Raw genomic sequence first — 19965 nt, 5'->3', positions numbered from 1 at the left:
AGTTTTTTGTAGACATAGATAAGCTTATTCTAAAGTTTACATGGAAAGTCCAGGGCCCTTGAAGAGCTGAAACAATCTTGGCAAAGAAGAAAGTGGAAAAAAAATCACTCTACGTTATAGTGAGGCTGACTAGATAGCTGCACTAATCGGGACAGTGTGGTACTGATGCAGGGATAGACACATAGATCAATGAAACGGAATAGAGAACCCAGAAATAGACCCACACAAATATGCTCAATTGGTTTTTGACAAAGGTGAAAAATTAATTCAAAGGAGGTAGGATGGCCTTTTCAGCAAATGGTGCTGGAGCAGTTAGACATCCCTAGGCAAAAAAATGAACCTTGATCTAAACCTCACACCTTGTAAAAAAATTAATTTCAAATGGATCATGAACTGTAATATAAAGTACAAAACTATAAAACTTTTCTTTTTTAAATGGGAGAAAATCTTCAGTATCTAGGACTAGGTGAAGAATTCTTAGACTTGACACAAAAGGCACAATTTTTAAAAGAAAAAATGGTAAGTTAGACCCCATCAAAATATAAAACTATTTTTCTGCAAAAGCCCATGTGAATAGGATGAAAAACAAGCTACAGACTGGGAAAAAAAATATTTGCAAACCATATGTCCAACGGACAAGTATCTAGAATATACAAAGAACTCTCAAAACTCATCCGTAGACTGGCCGGTTAACTCAGTTGGCTAGAACAGGTGCTGTAACATCAAGGTCAAGGGTTCGAATCCCCATACTGGCCAGCCACCAAAAAATTTAAAAAATTAAAATAACTCAACTGTAGAAAAACCAACCCAATTAGAAAATGGGCAAAAGGCATGAACAGATATTTCACTGAAGACATACAGATGGCAAATAAGCACATGGAAAGATGTTCGACATCATTAGCTATCAGGGAATGCACATTAAAACCATGATGAGATACCACATGTACCTATCAAAATGGCTAAAATTTTTTTTAAAAAGTGAAAACACCAAAAATTTGTGAGAATGTGAGGATACAGAATCACTCATTCATTTGCTAACGGGGATGAACAATAGCACAGCCATTCCGGAAAAGAGTTTTGACAGTTTTTAATAAAAGTATCATGCAATTACTATATGACCCAGCAATTGCACTCTTATGTTTACATGAAATGAAAACATATGTTTACACAATAACCTGAACAAGAATGTTCATATCAGCCTATTTATAAGAGCACCAAACTGGAAACAGCCAGTTTTTTAATATGTTTTGAATGTGTCCTTCAGCCAGTGAATGTTTAAACAAAGGGTGGTGGATATACATCATGAAATACTATTCAGCAGTAAAAGGAATGAACTACTAATGCATTCAGCAACCTGGATGAAACTCCAAGTTCATTAATTCTATGTTAAAAAAAAAGAAAAGAAAAAGAAAAAAGTGAATCCCCAAAGGTGACATATTATCTGATTCTATTTATAACATTTTGAAATGACAAAATTTTAGAAATTGAGAACAGACTTCCAGGAGTTAGGGACAGTAGGGTTGGGGGCAGGGGAGGCAGTGGGCATCACAAAGCCTCCTTCTGGTTTTGGAACCCTCCTGCACTTGACTGTAGTGGTAGGTACACAAAACTACACATGTGACAAAATTGTTTAGAATTAAACATGCATACACAGATGAGTGCAAGTAAAATTGGGGAAGTCTGAATAAGGTTGGTGGATTGTATCAATGTTAATATCCTGATTGTGATATCATACTACAGTGAGGCAAGATGTTACCTTGGGGGAAACTGAGTAAGGGATACACAGGATCTCTGTATTATTTCTTAGAATTGTGTGTGAATCTACAATGATCTCCATAAATTTTTCAATGAAAACTAGCCTTTATTGTTTTTGTATTTTAAAATTAGCATTTTCACTAAATGCTTGCAAATAGAAGTGTGCTTCAAAAGGTGCATAGAAAAATAAAATTGAAAGATAATATGAATTTTTTCATGCACTTTTTGAAGTACCCTCATATAGAAGAAAATAGACCAGAAAAATCATCAACCTGAAATGTAATCCTTTGATGCATTTCTTCCAGGTCTTTGTTTTATGCATTATAGGGGAAATGCAAGGAAAGCACCTAAAAATCAGAGTGGTGGGAAGATGGGGGCCTTGCTGTCCCCCACCTTCTGTGACATCAGAACTCAGTGCTGGAGGGATGCCTGGTGACCAGAGGTGGGGGAGGGGAGGGATGCCCATCTGCCTATCGGGTGGGGGTACCTTGTTACCCCCAGGCAGCCTGACCTGAGGCCATGACAATCCAACAGGTGGGCAGCAGGGGGCGGGTGGCAGCTGAGCAGGTGGCAGCTGAGAATTTGCCAGTGGAGCTGTTTGAACAGAGAAGGGGCAGCCACTGTGAAGACAAGAAGCAGGTGAGGCTAAGCCAGGTGCACGCTGCTTTCCTCCCCCCTGGGCTCCCTTTGCCACTGCAGACAGACTGTAGGTCAGGAATGGGCTTTGAACCACACTCTCCCAGAGCCCAATCTGGTGGAGCCCAGCTTAGGGGCTTAGGCACTTCTCACCAAAGCCATTACCGACACTGTCTTATGTAGTTCGCAACACAGTGCACAGAAGGTATGTTCCAGGAAGGCTGGATTTTTGTTTAGTTTCCTGCTATACCCCTGGTGTCTAGAATAGTGCTTATTGCATAATAGGTGTTGAATAAATGAACAAACTGAAATAAATAGAATAATACACCTGAATTGGAAAGCTCTTGGAAGATTCGTTCTCAGGACTGAAATTCTAACTTCACATGGGATTTTGTCCAAATGGAAAACATTAACACTGCCCAGCCTGGTGCTTCTGCTCGCTCTCTCTTCCCTGACTTACAACATTCCTGAGAGGCAGATGCTGTCAACCTCATACACAGATGGGTAAACTGAGACTCAGAAAGGCAAGAAACCCATACAGCCAGGACATGTCAGGATTTGAAACCACATCCATCTGATTGCAGAGCCCTTTGAAACCAGGTCCATCTGATAGCAGAACACTGAGCAAGGGCACCATGTACTCCACTGCCTCCCGGGTGCAGAAGTGAGGATGTAAAAGGAAGCTGCAAAGTTCAGCTGGGCCTTGCACACGATGGATGGGGTGGGATTTTATTCTGAGAATAGTTAGAATCTGTTGAAGGGTTTTTAATCAGAGCAATGAATGACTGATCTGTATATGTTTTCAAAAGATGTGTTCACTCGTTCATTTACTGTACATGTGCTGGAACTCGTAACACGTGATGGGGTCCTTGACAGGTGGGTTTCCATCATGCTGCAGTTTTTCCTAAAAACCATTACACAAATACCAAATCCCCAAAATTCCCCTTTCAGAAAAACTATAAAAAGAGTTCTGTGGTTTGGGGCATGCTGCAAACCTTGTCCCCTCTTGGGATATTTACACTGCTCGTTCACATAATGAAGACACTGAGAAATCCTACAGCCAAGAAATCCACTTAACGTTGTTTACCACAGCACTTCCCAAATTGATTCCATCACAGAGGCCCATCTTTTCTTTTTAAAAGAACTTTCAGCATATTTCAAAATTCATTTTGTAGATGAAGAAACTGAGGCTCAGAGAGGTGTTCAGCTCAGGCCCCCAGACAGCACAAGGAAAAGGACTAAAACTTAATCCTAGTCTACGTTCCTTCCTTTGCCTTGTTACAGCACAAAATAGAAACCTGGGGAAGCTTTCTACCAAACATGCTGGGGAAGAAGTCAACCTGCAAAGCTGTTGCTAGAAGAGAGATTAAACAAATAGAAGAGCGTCCAGACCACAGAATAGTTAGCAGTTATTTTAGAGAATAAGACAGTTCTGTGTGTCTTCCATGAAAAGTCTCCTAAGGAACATTGTTAAGAAAATTAAAAGTGCCCTAATCTTAAGCGTCCAGTGTAATGACTTTTGTATTGGGTGTACACACTGGAGGCCATCACTACCCAGATAAAGCCATAGAACATTTCCATATACCCCAGAAGGCTCCTATGGGCCCCGTCTCAGCTAGCACACCACCCCGGTAACCATGATTCTGATTTTTATCATTATAGATGAGTTTTGTACATTCTTGAATTTCATGTAAACAGAATCATACTGTGTGTACCTTTGAAGCTGGTTCCTTTGACTCATCGTTGTGTCTGTGGGACTCAACCATGTTGTTACTGTGTACCTTATTTTTATTTTTTAAGTTAATAATAATAATAATATATTTGCTAGTATATATATAAAGAAAACTATCTGGGGGAGGCAAGTTATACAAATCTTGTATCTTCTTTGTTGGGGACAGCAGCTTTCTAACTCTTGCATCACAAACTCAGGTGAACAAGAAATGTATCATTTCTTTAAGGCAAACTAAGTCTGACTCAGCTCAAATCTAGTGAGTTAGGGGAAAATTCAATGTCAGACAATATGTGCACACACACACACACACACACATTCGGAAAACAAGAAAATCTTAAAAGCAATTGTCAAAGTCTCCACATTAGAGAGCAGAAAAAGAAGAATTAAGCTCAATGGTAGAAGGACAGAAATGGTCAGAAATTAATGAAATAAAAAGCTAACAAATAATAAAGAAAATTAATAAATGATTTCTTTGAGATTAATAAAATTGGCAATTTTATGAAATAAAATTAAATACACTAATTTAAAAGAGAGAGAAAAAACACAAATTACCAATATCAAAAATGAGAGAGAACGGGCCGGCCCGGTGGCGCACTGCTACAGTGCGCCGCTTGGGAAGCGCGGCGGCGCTCCCGCCGAGGGTTCAGATCCCACATACAGACCGGTTCCCGCTCACTGGCTGAGCGAGGCGCGGGAGCAGCACCGAGGGTTGCAATCCCGTTGCTGGTCCCTGGTCCGGTATGGGGGCGACACTGAGGGTTGCGATCCGTTGCCGGACACGGAAAAAGACAAAAAAAAAAAAAAAATGAGAGAGGGCTATCACAACAGTCCTAGAGGCATTAAAAAGATATTAAGGTAATATTAGAAACAACTTGATGCCAATATATTTAACTTACGTAAAATAAGGAAACTTCCTGGACAATACAACTTACAAAATTGACTCTAGAAGAAATACAGGCTCAAAAAGTTCTCATCAAAATTCTATCAGCCATTGAGACAAAAATACCAACCTTACACAAATTCTTTCATAAAACAGAGGAGAAGGGGAATTCTTACCAACTCGTTTTAAGGAGGCAATATAACCTTGATACCAAACCTTGACAAACATACAGAAAAAAAATTTAAATCAATCTCTCATGAACGTGGATGCAAAACATCTCAACAAAATAGTAGCAAATCAAATCCAGCACTACATAAAAAGGCTGGTGCATCATGAACACTTGGAGCTAATTGAAGGAACTCAAGGTTGGTTCAATATTCAAAAGTCAATTAACACAATTTACCACAAAAGGAGACACTCATTTAATCTCTCAGCAGACACAGAAAAGGCATTTCACTAATTTAACACTCATTCATATTAATGTCCTCAGAAAACCAGGAATAGAAGGAAACTTCTATCTGATAAAGGATGACAATGAAAAAAATCTATAACTAACACCACACTTAATGGTGAAAAATTACACTTTTCCCTCTGAGATAGGGGGTAAGATGAGGAGGCTCAGTTTTGCCACGTCTGTTTGATATTTTACTAGCGGTTCTAGTCAATACATAAGGCAAGGAAAAAAAGGCTAATATCTTTTTTAAGGATAAAAACTAGAGAGAATGAGATAAAATTTTCTTCATAGAAAACCTAATTTCTATGTATGAAATTCTAAACTCTACCAAAAAACTACTAGAATCACTTAAGTTACAAGATACAAACTCAATTGTATTTCTATAGACCAGCAACTATTGGGAAATGAAAATTTTAAAATACTATTTATAAGAGCATCAGAAAAAACTATACCATACTTTGGAATGATGTGCAAGGCCTCTACACTTGAAAACTACAAAACATCATTAAGAGAAACTAAAGAAAACCTAATAGAGAGATATACTATGTCGTGTTTATGGATTACAAGATACAATATTTTTTAAGACATTCTTTCTTACCAGATTGAACTGTAGGTTCAATGTAACACCAATCAAAATCCCAGCAGATTTTTTGTAGAAACTGAAAAAGATGACTCTAAATAATGAATGAAAATACAAAGTACACAGAATAACCAAAACAAATTTGAAATAGAACAAAGTTGAAAAACTTACACTATCTGACTTGAAGTTAATATAAAGCCACAGTAATCTAGATAATGTGGTATAATGTCAGACAGATATAGAAATCAATGGAATAGAATAGCAACAATGTAGTCTTTATGAATAGAATTGTGTTCCTCAAAATTTATACGCTGAAGCCTTAACCCCCAAAGTGACTATATTTGGAAATAAGGCCTTTAAGGAGGTAATTAAGATTACATGAGGTCACAAAGGTGGGGTCCTAATCCCATTAGTACTGATATAAGAAGAGGAAGAGACACTAGGGATGTGCACACATGGAGAAAAGGGCATGTGAGGGCACAGTGAGAAGGTGGCCATTTGCAAGCCAAGGATAGAGGCCTCATCAGACACCACTCTGCCTGTACCTTCACCTTGGACTTCCAGCCTCAAGAACTGTGAGAAAATAAGTTTCTGCTGTTTAAGTCACCCAATTTGCAGTATTCTGTTATGGCAGCCATAGCAAACTAACATAGATTAATATAATATTGATGTAAAGATAAATGTATAGATCAACAAAACAGAATAGAATCTAGAAATAGACCTACATTAATATATGGTGGCTATATTTTCGATAGAGACACCCATATAATTCAATAAGGAAAAAATTAGCCTTTTAAAACAATTTTAGAACAATGGACATTTACATAAAAAAAAATCAATTCCTATTTCTTATCATATACAAAAATTAATTCATTTTATTTATTTATTATTAATATTATTATTTCTTTATATTCTATGATGTTGTTGCAGAGCAGTTGGGAGGGAGGGGGGAAAGGGGAAGGAAATGGGATGGAAGAAGGAGGAAGGAGGAGGAGCAGGACTGAGGCCTGTGGCATCTTCTTCATTCCCACAGGGGAGACCAGGGAGCTTCCAGTGGTGGCTTGGTCCTTGCTGGGCTGGGTGCAGATGTCAGAGGGGTGTGACAAAAGCCCTCGCAACCCACCATCCCAGCTCACGAACCTGAAGCCCTTCCTGTGGCAGCTCATGGTCATTGCTGGGCTGGTTGCGGGTGTCAGGGGGGCATGGCCAAGGCCCTTGACTCCCCACCACCCCAGCTCGGGAGGGATGCTACCTGCAGCAGCTCAGTGGTCATCACTGGGGTGGTTGCGTGTGTCCAGGGGCTGCACCTGAGGCCATCAGCCCCCACCCTCAGGACTGGTTGCAGGTGTTGGGGCCTCAACCATGCCCCTAGCCTGCCCTGCTTTCAGGCTTGGTAGCCCAGGGGACTTCTGGTCCTTCTAGGAGTTATAGGTGTTCTTTGGTGAATTGAGACCTCTACTAGTTAATATCAAACTTTGCCTCTGGTTGTGGGTACTTTGTTTTTCCTTTCAGTTCTGTGTTGGATTATTTGCTGTTCCCACCACTTAAACATTGTGCCGGAACTAATTTGTTGGGTTTTGCTAATTTCTAAAATGGGGAAACTTCCTGTGGGGACTGTACTTGAGCTCTGTGATTAAGCTAAATTGCTGCTCTGCTGCTGATTCCCTAGGGAAGGCTTTTTGTGCAGCTCAGGTTTTAATGGTTTACTTTATAGGTACTTCTGGCTTTCATGAGATCTGGTACAACCGGGTTGTGCAGAAACTCTGGTCTGGGCCTGAGTCTTTTCAGCAAACTGTACCCCATGCAATTCTATATTCCTGACCAGTGTCCTCTGAGTGGTCCTACACTGATTGGGGGACAGATCAGTTGTCCTTGCTGTGCCCCAGTGTTCTCCCAGTGGGCCCAACTCCCCCATCCCCCTCACTCCAAACACTTCCCATGTGCTGGTCCCCTGTGATAACTCACCAGCCTCTGAGTGGCTCCTTTTTTTCAGTTGTTGTGGTTCCTCAGTCCTATGTGGGTCCACAGGAACCCTATTAGCAGTCTTCCCGGCCTGGGGGCCGCCAAGGCCCTCTTCTCCCCTGCCACCTCCAAGCAACTTCATCCAAAGGGCACAGCCATGGCTTTTGCCAGCTCCTGCTCCGTGCGCTCAGCAGCTCCAGCCTAGAAGCAGCCAGGATTCAAAACAGTCAGAGCAGTTCTTTCTTTCTCTCATCATGGCTTCTCATGCCTTCATGCACTCTGTAGGTCTCTCCTCCTCTTCCCCTGAGCTCTAGCAGCCCCAGCTTGGCTGTCATTCCTTTTTTATAGTTGCAAATTTGTTGATATGTATGAGAGAATGAAACTGGGGACCATCTATTCCACCATCTTGACCAGAAGCACCCCAAAATTAATTCAAAATGTATTATATACCTAAACGTAAAAGCTAAAACAATAAAATGTCTAAAAGTAAACTGTAGAGAATCTTCACAACCTTGAAGTTGGCAAGATTTCCTAGACTGCACACAAAAAGCACAACCACAAAAGGGAAAAATTTGATGAACTGAACCTCATCAAAACTGAAAGCTTTTAGTTTTCAAAAGACACTGGTAAGAAAATGAAAAGACAAGCCACTGACTTGGAGAAAATATTGCTAATATCTTCCAGAGGACTTATCTCCAGAATATATAAAGAACTATTACAACTTAAGAAAAAGAAGACAAATAGTTCGATAAAAATAGGCAAAATATTTTAATAGACACACCACAAAAAAGATCTATGCATTATGAATGGTCAATAAGCACATGATAAGATGCTTAACATCATTAATCATTGGGGAAATGCATGTAAAAACTAGATTGACATGTCACTACACAAGCAGTAGAATCCTTAAAATTAAGATTGACAATACCAAGTGTTGACAAGGATGTGGAGCAACTAGAACTCTCATGAATTGCTGGCAGGAATGTAAAATGGTACAAACACCTTGGAAAACAGTTTGGCAGTTTCTTATAAAATTAAACATACCCTTACCATATGACCCAGCATTCACATTTCAGGATATTAACCCAAGAGAAATCAGAACATATGACCACTCGAAGTTTTGTACATGAGTATTCATAATAGCCCAAAACTGGAAACAACCCAAAAGTTCATCCAGGTGAAGAAATTAATTGTGCTATTTTCATATAATATAAATTCTCATCAATAAAATACACAATATAAGTACTCATCAATAAAACTGAACACACAGAAACATGAAGCCATCTCAAAAATGTTATGTTAAGCAACAGAAGCTAAACACAAAAGTGTATGTACCGTGTTCTTCTATTTATATGAAGTTATGGAACAGTCAAAACTAGTGCATTGACAGAAAGCAGATTAGTGGTCTCTCTGGCAGGGTGGAAGTAAGGAGAGAATTGATCACAAAAGGACATGAGGGAACTTTCTAAGATGATGGGAATATTGTGCATCTTGATTGGGGTGATTGTCCATAGATATAGACATTTGTCAAAACTCATCAAACTGTGCTTTTTAAATGTGTGCATTTTATTGTATGGAAACTATACCACAACAAGGCTGATTTTAAAGATCAATCAAAACCACATATTTAAAAGTCAGGCAAGGAATGAAAGCAGAGGTGGGCCTTACTTCTCAGGAGGGAGAAAGGAGGGAAAACACAAATTAAATGTAAGTTGCTATGTTATCTGCGATGTTTGGGAATTTTGTGGTAAGCAAGTGTGACTTAAATACTAGAAAAAAAGTTAAGTTCTGAAAACTATCTCATAGCACCCCCACGCCTGGCCCTCTGTGAAGAAAGCCGGGGAACGCTCTGCTGTCCAGGAATTCACCCTCCCATTCCCCTCTCCCCTCCTCTTCTTGTCCCCAGATGCTGTTGGCATTGCTGGTCTTAGTGCTGTACTTGGGCACAGGGATATCAGGTGAGCATTCTGGAATCTGAGAAAGGAGGAACCGAGTCCACAGTGAGTCAGGGGGAGTATCCTGGAGATGGTTGCATGCCAAAGGGGCCTCCACAGCCCGCATTCTCCTGCTCATCCCCCTTCATCCCACTGGGATGACCAACCATGTTTATTTCAACTACCATTCACTTGGCCTTAAGAGGTGGTGTTTGTGCCTGTTTCAGGAAGAAGTTGGGAGGTGTCAGAAAGGATCAGAGACTGTAACTACCCCCAGAGTCCTGTGGCTTCCCAGGTATCGTATTCAGCAAGATACTGAGGCAACTACTGAGGTGAGAAAATCTGGGAGGCTTCCCAGAGGAAGTGTCATTGGTGAGCTGGGTCATGAAGCGTAAGTAGGAGCTGACCAGGTGGACATGGGGACGGGTACTCCAGGCAGAACAAGCAGCATATGCAAAGGCCCAGGGAACTTTTTGAAACCAGTAGCAATGGAATCCTACATGAAAAAGCTCATGACGTAATTTTGGTGTCTTTCAGGGGCTTCAATATCAGACCAGTGAACCTGCAGAAGATCCGATAAGGATCATCAGGAAATGGCTGAAGGAGAACTTACATGTTTTCTTGGAGAAGTTAGAGGAAGAGGTGCGAGAGCTGGAGCAGCTAGTGCAGGACCTGGAATGGTGGCTAGATGCTCTTCTGGGAGAGCCACTCCTGGAGGGACCCTGCTGTACCCAAAGACATCACTTGTGAAGGGTGTGCACTGGGACCTGGGGAGGAGGCAAAGAGGGAGGGATGAGGGGTTGTCAGGGGCTCCTCTAAGTAGGGCTGAGCTCTGACACTTGAAGTTCGAGGCAGGCAACAAAATAAAGTAATTTGGAAACAACAAATGTGGCTCACGTTCACGAATACTGATCGAAACAGACTCAGAAAGACAGCAGAGCCCTGCTGAGATATCCTCCCCTGGCTCCATGACTTGGCCCACTGGAACAGCACAGGCTTCAGAGCCAGCCATGGGTTTAGGACTCTTCTACTCACTTACCTGAGGCATTGTGCAAATTTGCTTAACCTCTCTGAGATTCAGTTTTCTCGTTTGGGAAATACACTTTGTCTCCTGCAGTAACAGAGTTTATCTAGAGTGTGAACACAGAGAGTATGTCTGACATATCGTAGTTCTTCCTTTCTCACAGTCTTTTTCCCTCCTCCCTGGAATGCAGCAGGCACATGCTGGTTCTGATGTATAGATATTATGAGGCACTCAACCCACTAACTCTGCTGGTAGAAGCATAAATTACTAAAACCCCTCCGCAAGGCAATTGGGTGATAGCTATCAAATTTATAAATGCATTGACTCATTGACCCAGCAATTTGCATCAAGGAATTTATCCTTCAGCTATCCTTGCACATGTGTAAGATTATATACGTGTAAGGTTATTCACTCGAGCTTTGTTTACAGTAGCCAAAACATGGAAGCAACCCAAATGATATCAGTAGGGCTCTAGTTAAATAACTTATGGTACATCCAGACAATGAACTACCATGTAGCTATAAAAGAGAGTGTGGAAGCATTCTTCTGTGGTCTGAATGCTAGTATTGCCCCAAAGTTCATATGTGGGAACCTAATACCCAATGTGCTAGTATTAAGAAGTGGGGTCTCTGGGAGGTGATTAGGTCATGAGGGTTCTGCAGGATCCCTCATGAGGGATTAGCACCCTTATAAAAGAGGTTTGAGGGAGCCTGTTTGCCCCTTCCACAATGTGAGGACACATGGAAGGCACTGTTTATGAGGAACAGGCCCTCACCAGACACTGAATCTGCTGGCACCTTGATCTTGGACTTCCAGCCTTCAGAACCATGAGCTATAAATGTCTTTTGGTTATAAATTACACAGTCTAAGGTATTTTGTAATAGCAGCCCAAATGAATGAAGACTCTTTCCTTCTACTGATAGGGGAAAACCTGAAAGATATATTATTAAATGAAAAAAATCAGAGTACAAAAAAGGGGTGAGGATAAAAATATATATTTTGTTGCTGTTAATGATATTCTTGAATATGCAGAAAAATTCTAGCATGTTACACATGGCAGTTGAGGGGACTTGAAACTAGGCAGATGCATGACAAGGATGGGAGGGAAACTTTTCACTGTATACTTTTCATACTTTGTTGTTTTCAAACTACATGAATATTTTGCCTATTGAAATGTTTTTGAAAAATAATCTATATTTTGCTTGCAGACAAGGACTTGAATATAGTGTATATAAGCAAAAATAACAGTATAGCTATGATGAAATTATGAGTGACAATTTTTTTAATAGTGTCAAGAGAAAACTCCTCTCAACTAATTTATTTTGGTTAAGCAATGAGAATTTTTATCTAGGATTTTCCCTTTTTTCTTTACTTCCAGAAAACTTAGAGTTTAGTTGTTCGTTGTTGGAATTAGATCAGCCTCACTGTTTGGATTATTTTCCTTTCTATAGGTTTTTTGTTTGCTTTCTATTTTGGTGGAATTATTATATATGTGCCAATTATTAGAACTACCTCAAATCTTTGGAAAGTCATGAGGGTTCCAGTTAAGCTATTCTCAGAGAACATCTGACTTAACACAAACGGCACAGCAATTCATTTGCTGGAAGGAATTAATCAATTGCCATTTGAGATGGAAAAAGTCTTTGTAAATTATGATCACAAGTTTTTCACTGTGACTGTCTGGCAGTGGGTGGGGGAACCAGAATCTGTTTTTTCTCATTTGCACCTATTTCAGCAAGAGTTCTATGGGAAGGTCCTGACTGATATTGCCCTGCAGTTATAGTTACATAATACCACACAGGGTTGTACTCATCCACCCAAAACCACGGTGTATATGTCCATAGTACTTTAAAGGATTCTCAGGCTTAATTTTGACTACATGCACTTTTAGCCTAATACACAGTTTAAACTCTAGCCCTCATCTAAGTCACAATTCTACTGCATCTGCAATATATATGCGTGTAAATACATGTGTATACAGTCATGCACTGCAAAACAACATTGCACTCAACTGCATTTACAGTGGTGGTCTCATAAGATTACAATGGCTATACCATATAGCCTAGGTGTGTAGCAGGCTATACCACCTCAGTTTATGTAAATAGACTCGACAATGTCCACACAATGATGAAATCACCTCACTACATATTTCGCTGAACCTATCCCTGTCGTAAAGCATGACATGACTCTATATATTATATATGCTTATATTTTATATATATATATATATAATTTGGGAAGATACATGAAAAAGAAAAGAAAATGGAGTCTAGACCCTTGAGGAGTTGAACCGCTCCTGTGGATATTACAGATTTTGAGTAACACGAGTTTACTGTGGTGCAGCAAGGGAGCCAGAATCTCCCTGAAACCCAGGAGCATTTCATGACCTGGGATCATGGGGACTGTAACAGAAAGGTCTTTAAGAACTTGAGGGCCGGCCCGGTGGCGCACTGCTACAGTGCGCCGCTTGGGAGCGTGGTGGCGCTCCCGCCAAGGGTTCGGATCCCACATACGGACCGGTTCCCGCTCACGGGCCGGGCGAGGCGCGGGAGCAACACTGAGGGTTCCGATCCCGTTGCCGGTCCCGGTCCGGTACGGGGGCAACACTGAGGGTTCCGATCCCGTTGCCGGTCCCGGTCCGGTACGGGGGCAACACTGAGGGTTCCGATCCCGTTGCCGGTCCCGGTCCGGTACGGGGGCAACACTGAGGGTTCCGATCCCGTTGCCGGTCCCGGTCCGGTACGGGGGCAACACTGAGGGTTCCGATCCCGTTGCCGGTCCCGGTCCGGTACGGGGGCAACACTGAGGGTTCCGATCCCGTTGCCGGTCCCGGTCCGGTACGGGGGCAACACTGAGGGTTGCGATCCGTTGCCGGACACAGAAAAAGACAAAAAGGAAAAGAAAAAAAAAAAGAACTTGAGGTGGCTACAGTGCCCCAGCTGCAAGTGTTCCTGGACCGTCCCTCTAGCCACCACCTTTACCTTAACGTGGCCACTCTCTGGTGTTGACTTCCCCTTGAGTGTCTGTCCCATCTCTTCCTGCTTCCAAACCTCGTATCTCTTCTTCAACTCAGTGCTTCGCGTTCCTTGTAACTGATTTGCTCCTCTAGCTGCTCCCTTTCTCACAACCTTCCAATTTCTACTGACTATGTGAATCTGTCTCCATTTCCCAGGTGCTGTGAATTGAATGTCCCCCTAAAACTTAATCCGCACTGTAACTGTTGAGGGTGGGAAATCCTATTATGATGATTGAAAAATGGGGCCTTCAGAGGTGATTAGATTGTGAAGACCATGCCGTAGTAAATGGATTCGTGGTTCTGTTGGTTTTAAAAGTAGAAAACGTGAGAATCTCTCTATCTCTCTCTCTGCAATGCCATTCTCGCCATGTGACACCCTGCATTGCTGTAGAGTCACCTGCCCAGATGTGTTCCCTGGACTTTGAACTTCCCAAACTCTGAAACGTAAGCAATAAATATTTTTTCTCTACAACTGCTTCTCTAGAATTATTACAATTCTCAGCAATTGTTTTCAGCTGCCTCCCTTAGCGCTGGCCCTAGCTCAGGTCTGGAATCTGCCTGGGGTCTGACATTTGAATGTTTGTCTAATGTAAACCCAGTTTCAGGTATTTCTGTTACAAGCAACACAAAAGAAATGAACTAAGACACTGGGTAACTCCAAGGGGATCAGGTGAGATATGATGTACACATCTCATTGTCTGGAGCTTCCTGTGCCAAGTGAGGCTCTACACACTAGGCTGCTTCTGGGATGATGTGGGGTGGCCACCCCTCACCCAGTCAGCTGTGGCCGGAGGGAGAGGGGTGTGTCAAAAACTCAGAGCAGAGCTACTTCATCCAAGAAACAGCCTGGGGCCATTTCCCTCCAAGTGGCTCGGGATCATGCTAGGAGACGTGACTTAGCATTACCCACAGTGGTCACAAATGTTGCAGAGACAGGGACAGCAAAGCATGCACCCCAAGCCCCAATAGCCAATACCAGGGTAGAGAGTTACATGAGACAAACATTCAAAATCAGACCCCAGGCAGATTCCAGACCTGAGCTAGGGCCAGCGCTAGGGAGGCAGCTGAAAACAATTGCTGAGAATGAGGTGGGAGGAGCTTGGCCACCTGAGTCACCCTGGCAAAGAGGGTCAGCCTGCCTCAAAAGCACAAAATTAGCTACAGTAATCATTTGAGAATAGTTAATTCTCTGCCTTCCAATCTGGGGTGTGAAAACTACAAATCACACACTTAAATGAAGCATACCACTACCTTTTGTAACTCTGAAGTCTGTTGGAATTTGAATGAGGTTAGCAAAATGGTGCCCAGTAGACCTATTAAGGAGCTCACTTTTATATGGACAAAGTAGATTTCCCTTTGGGAGAGAAAATATCTTTTGCTAGAGAAGGCCACTATGCACAGCTCCCTCCATTCCATCAAGAAATATTTTATTGGGCCATGCATGTGCCAGCTGCCAGCGCACAAGAAGTATATAGGCTAACAGGGGAAACAAAAAACAAGTAGAAGAGTCAAGACAGGGCAATTTCAGAGGGTAACAAACAAGAAGACCCCTTAGCAAGCTGCTGCATTTTTCCAGGTGAGAAATGGAGGTTCAGAGTAGGGTGTGGTGAAGGAGCTGGCGAGAGGTGCAGAGAATCAGGATAGAGTTTGAACCTATAATCAACCCCACTGAGGGAGCTGGGTCTAGACAGCCACTCGCCAGGCCTCAGGACTCCCCGTCTTTTCAGCAGAGAGGAAACTGAGCCATGTTTCAGGTTCTGACCCAGGTAGCCCATGAGGGTCCAATGGAAGAGACAGGCTTGGTCTTGTTAAGGGGAAAGTGGCCAGTTGGGAAAACGTCCTAACTACCAATTATCCACATTTCTTTTGTTTGTTTCAGGCACCTGGAGCATGAAGTCAGTATCATAGATAAATAAAAACTCTTAATTAATTTTAATTGATGGTTTTCTCCCATCTCTCTCTTTTACTTAATAGATGTAGTTGGCAATGTTCTTTATGCTCCCTCAGGCTATTCTATTTTGCTGACGCTGGTTTATTCTGGGTTTTTCTTTTGTTTGTTTTAGTATTTTTGGTCAGCTTCTTTCTTCTTCCTTCAACTTGTATAATGAGGGAAAAAAACACAATCATTCAGATAATTCATGTTTTAAAGATAAGAATCTGATACTCTAGACAAAAATTGGGTAAGGTAAAGTCTACCTATGCATCAGCCATGTGTATTTATTAAGAATATAAGGTTCATTGGGAAGAAATAATAAAATGTGACAGCTGACATTGAGAGGATGCTTCCTATGTTCCAGCACTCTTTTAGGGGTTTGGTCAAGTGCTATTGTGATTTCCAGTTTATGACATGAAAACTGAGGCACAAAGAGATTGCATCATTGTTAACATTGTGTACTCAGTAAGTGGAGCACCAGGGTTTAAACATGTCCTGCATCAAAGTCCTCACACTAAACCAGTGTTCTTCACAGCCTCCCTTCCAATAAGCCCAGCCAAGATAATGTCTTTTCTCTCTTGAAGAGCTTTCACTTTAATGTCAAGTAATCATACACCAATTAAATTTATAAGGCCGTAAATATTAATTGCAAGCTACTACACGTAGCACGCATATATAGAGAAGTAGAAATCATGTTCCCTGCCCACTAATAGCTTGTTTTTCTACCAGGAAGCCAAGAAACAAAGAGGAGGGGAATGAAATATCTGCACTGATTTACAAGGCATTGGATGAGGAGCCAAAGGCACCAAATTAATTGCCCCTAAGCTACATAAATATTTATTGACTTAACTAAGAGTTCAGAGAAGGGATAGGGTACTTGAGTTGGCACTAACATGAAAATCTGTTAGCCCAGCTATAGAAAAATACTGGAACTTAAACCAGGCTGTGACCATGGGGACACTATGAGAAAACTGGAGAGAGATGAATGCTCTTATATAGCATGTTACAGGCATGGGTGCTGCGGCTCAGCGTCAACCTGAGGACCAGATCTCAGGTCTCAGATAAGACTTGGGGTCAGGTTTCCCAAAGATCTTTGTGAGAATCAGGCTGAAAACAAACAAACAAAACCCCTCTAGGAATCCATGAGTTGAGCTGCACTGAATCTATTCCAAGGCCAGGAATGTCCATTTCCAGTCGACATGTCGTATTTTTGATGATGTCAAATAAAAATGTGGATTTAATTTGTTCCCTTAATCCACAAATTTGTTCAACAAAATTGTGAAATGCACTAAATCCAATTTTGTTCCAATCTGGCTGGCAGGAGGACAATTGAGGGTGATGAAGGATGGAGCCAAAGACGACGCCTTTCCCAGGGCACACAAATCCCTTCTGTTATGACATTTCCATGAGGAAATGCATCCCTGCCTAAGGGCAGGGCAAAACGGAAGACAGAGCTTTATTCCAACATGGAGGCTGGCCTTCTTAGTAGAGTGGCTGTGCCCTTAACAGAAAGGGTCTGGAGTCACCCATGTGCTTTGGCCAAACTACTTACCTCAGAACCTGTTTCCTCCTCTGTCATGTGGGGCTACTACCACCTCCTTTGAGTGGCTATTGGGAAAATAAGAGGATGTAATGACTGCAAAGCACAGTGCTAGAAATGTAACAGGCATGTAGTAAAAGGCAGCAGAACAGAAAAGTCCAGGTAGGCACAGTTAAAGTCAGAGGACATTGGACTTTGCCTCACTCTCTTCATCACTCAGCTCAGCTTGTCTCTGGGCTGGCCCCCTTCTCATCCCGGCTGTCCCCACTCTGGTGGCAAGATGCTTCAGGAGCTCCAGGCTGTTCCATCCTCTGAGCCTCCCCGGAAGAAAGGAAATGGCTCTGCAGAGGACATTGGACTTTGCCTCACTCTCTTCATCACTCAGCTCAGCTTGTCTCTGGGCTGGTCCCCTTCTCATCCCGGCTGTCCCCACTCTGGTGGCAAGATGCTTCAGGAGCTCCAGGCTGTTCCATCCTCTGAGCCTCCCCAGAAGAAAGGAAATGGCTCTTCCGGGATAGCTGCGGCCCAAGTCCTGTAATTGAGCCTTGTGGCTCTCTCAGTTGCATCACATGACCATGCCCGAGCTGATCCTGCTTGCGGAGCTGTCGCAGTGTCCCCATTGGCCAGACCTGTGTCACATGCCCATCCCTCTAGCCAGGGTTAGCATCGGCACCACCTAAGTGAAGGAGTCATCATTCCCCAAGGGAAATCAGGCTGCTGTTACCAGAAGTGAGGTAAATGGGTGCTAGAAAAAAAAATTAATACTTTGTTAAAGTATCAATAATAACAATTCTTTACATTTTCTTCATACTCTGGCAGGGTGTAAAGTACTTTCTCAGTATCCTACCCCATTTGGATCTCAGCTCACCTAGGCAAGAGATCTTTCTTAAGACACTGGTGAATGGGCCTGCTCCTGCAGAATTTACCTTTCCTGCCTTTGAGCCTAGCAAAAATGCAAGTCAGAGGAGGTGGCATGGAGGAGCTGAAAGGACAGGGCTTTGGGGTCAAACAGACTTGGTCCTAGCCCTGCCCTCCTCCCCTGCACTTCTCCACTGTGTGACCTCAGACAGGTCACTCCATACTTCTAAGCCCCATTCTGCTAACCCATAAAAGGGGGTATGTCTACACATTTCCTGGGCCTATTGAGAGGATTAAGTAATAAGAGCCAACATTTATTTAGTGTTTACTATGCTCCAGGCACTATTCTAAGTGCTTTACAGGCATTACCTTATTTAATCATCCACAGCAAATCTATGAGACAGTTACTGTCAGTGCCTTCATTGTACACATTAAGAAACTGGGGTAGGGGTGCATAAATATTCCAGGGTCACACAGTAAGTGGCGGAGCCAGGATGCAAACTGAGACAGGCAAACTCCTGGGCCATGAGCTTAAACCCCACCCTATGCTCCTTCCGGATTAAATGAGGTAATGTGCATGCAAGAGCTATGTAAACTGTAACACACTATATAAATGTCACTCGTTATTACTTCTCTCCTCCCACCCTGGCCATTAAAGCCATGAGGGATCCTAATGAATCTACTGTTCAGATATTTTCTCACAGCTCTCGACTCAGTCTCTGAGCTCCCACTTTCTCCCAGTCTGCCTTTGACTCCAGGGCTACATCTATTGAGACCCATCTGATTCCTTTCACTCTAGAGTATTGGCAACGTGGAGAGAGGAGGTCAACAAAGCAAGGAGTAGGCAGAGATCATGAGGCACCAGCTAGGAACTCTGGCTAGGGGAATTTTTCTTGCACCTATGCATTCATTCACTCAACAGCTCTTATTGACCACAAGGATGAGATGGGGTCATATTGGACAGTAGACTTTTGGAACCAATATGGTCTCTGCCTTCATGGAATTCCCAGTGTGGCAGGGGAGTCAGATAAAATGGGATCCACCANTTGAGACCCATCTGATTCCTTTCACTCTAGAGTATTGGCAACGTGGAGAGAGGAGGTCAACAAAGCAAGGAGTAGGCAGAGATCATGAGGCACCAGCTAGGAACTCTGGCTAGGGGAATTTTTCTTGCACCTATGCATTCATTCACTCAACAGCTCTTATTGACCACAAGGATGAGCTGGGGCCATATTGGACAGTAGACTTTTGGAACCAATACGGTCTCTGCCTTCATGGAATTCCCAGTGTGGCAGGGGAGTCAGATAAAATGGGATCCACCAGGACCTAAAGAAGCAGCTCAGCATCATGTGTAATATTGAGCATAATATTAGAACCTGCCTGCTAGGGTGGTTGTGAGAACATGCGAGAGGAATCATGCAAGTAAAGCACTTGACACAGCCAGAGCTGAATGCTTGTCAGCTATTGTCACAAAATGAATTCAACCACCTCACTCCTGACCTAGAGCTCAGCACTCCATGCCATCTAACTTACCTGCTCCACCCATGAGACGTTCTTTGTTGCTCTTGGTTTCTGCTTTATTTCACATATCAAAACACATACTCATGGGCCGGCCCAGTGGCGCACTGGATAGTGCGCCGCTTGGGAAGCGCGGCGGCGCT

General features: G+C 42.6%; 1 protein-coding gene across 1 annotated transcript; it reads left to right on the top strand.

Annotated features, from left to right (window-relative positions):
- Positions 1–2274: 2274 nt before the first annotated feature.
- On the top strand, positions 2275–10683 carry SMIM23 (small integral membrane protein 23). The gene is made up of 4 exons (XM_008572373.1): positions 2275–2394; positions 9906–9957; positions 10161–10228; positions 10471–10683. Exons 1-4 carry the CDS (start codon positions 2275–2277, stop codon positions 10681–10683), a joined length of 453 nt encoding a protein of 150 aa, XP_008570595.1.
- The last annotated feature ends 9282 nt before the right edge of the window (positions 10684–19965 follow it).

Source organism: Galeopterus variegatus, unplaced genomic scaffold (assembly GCF_000696425.1).
Source record: "Galeopterus variegatus unplaced genomic scaffold, G_variegatus-3.0.2 Scaffold776, whole genome shotgun sequence".
Classification (NCBI taxonomy): Eukaryota; Metazoa; Chordata; class Mammalia; order Dermoptera; family Cynocephalidae; genus Galeopterus; species Galeopterus variegatus.
Note: the sequence above shows the minus strand (reverse complement) of the source record. Positions and strands in the feature narration are given on the sequence as shown.

Coding starts and splice junctions, on each gene's coding strand:
- SMIM23 (XM_008572373.1), top strand. CDS start 2,275: ATGACAATCCAACAGGTGGGCAGCAGGGGGCGGGTGGCAGCTGAGCAG. Junction 2,395..9,905: donor ACTGTGAAGACAAGAAGCAG/GTGAGGCTAAGC, acceptor TCTTGTCCCCAG/ATGCTGTTGGCATTGCTGGT. Junction 9,958..10,160: donor CTTGGGCACAGGGATATCAG/GTGAGCATTCTG, acceptor TGCCTGTTTCAG/GAAGAAGTTGGGAGGTGTCA.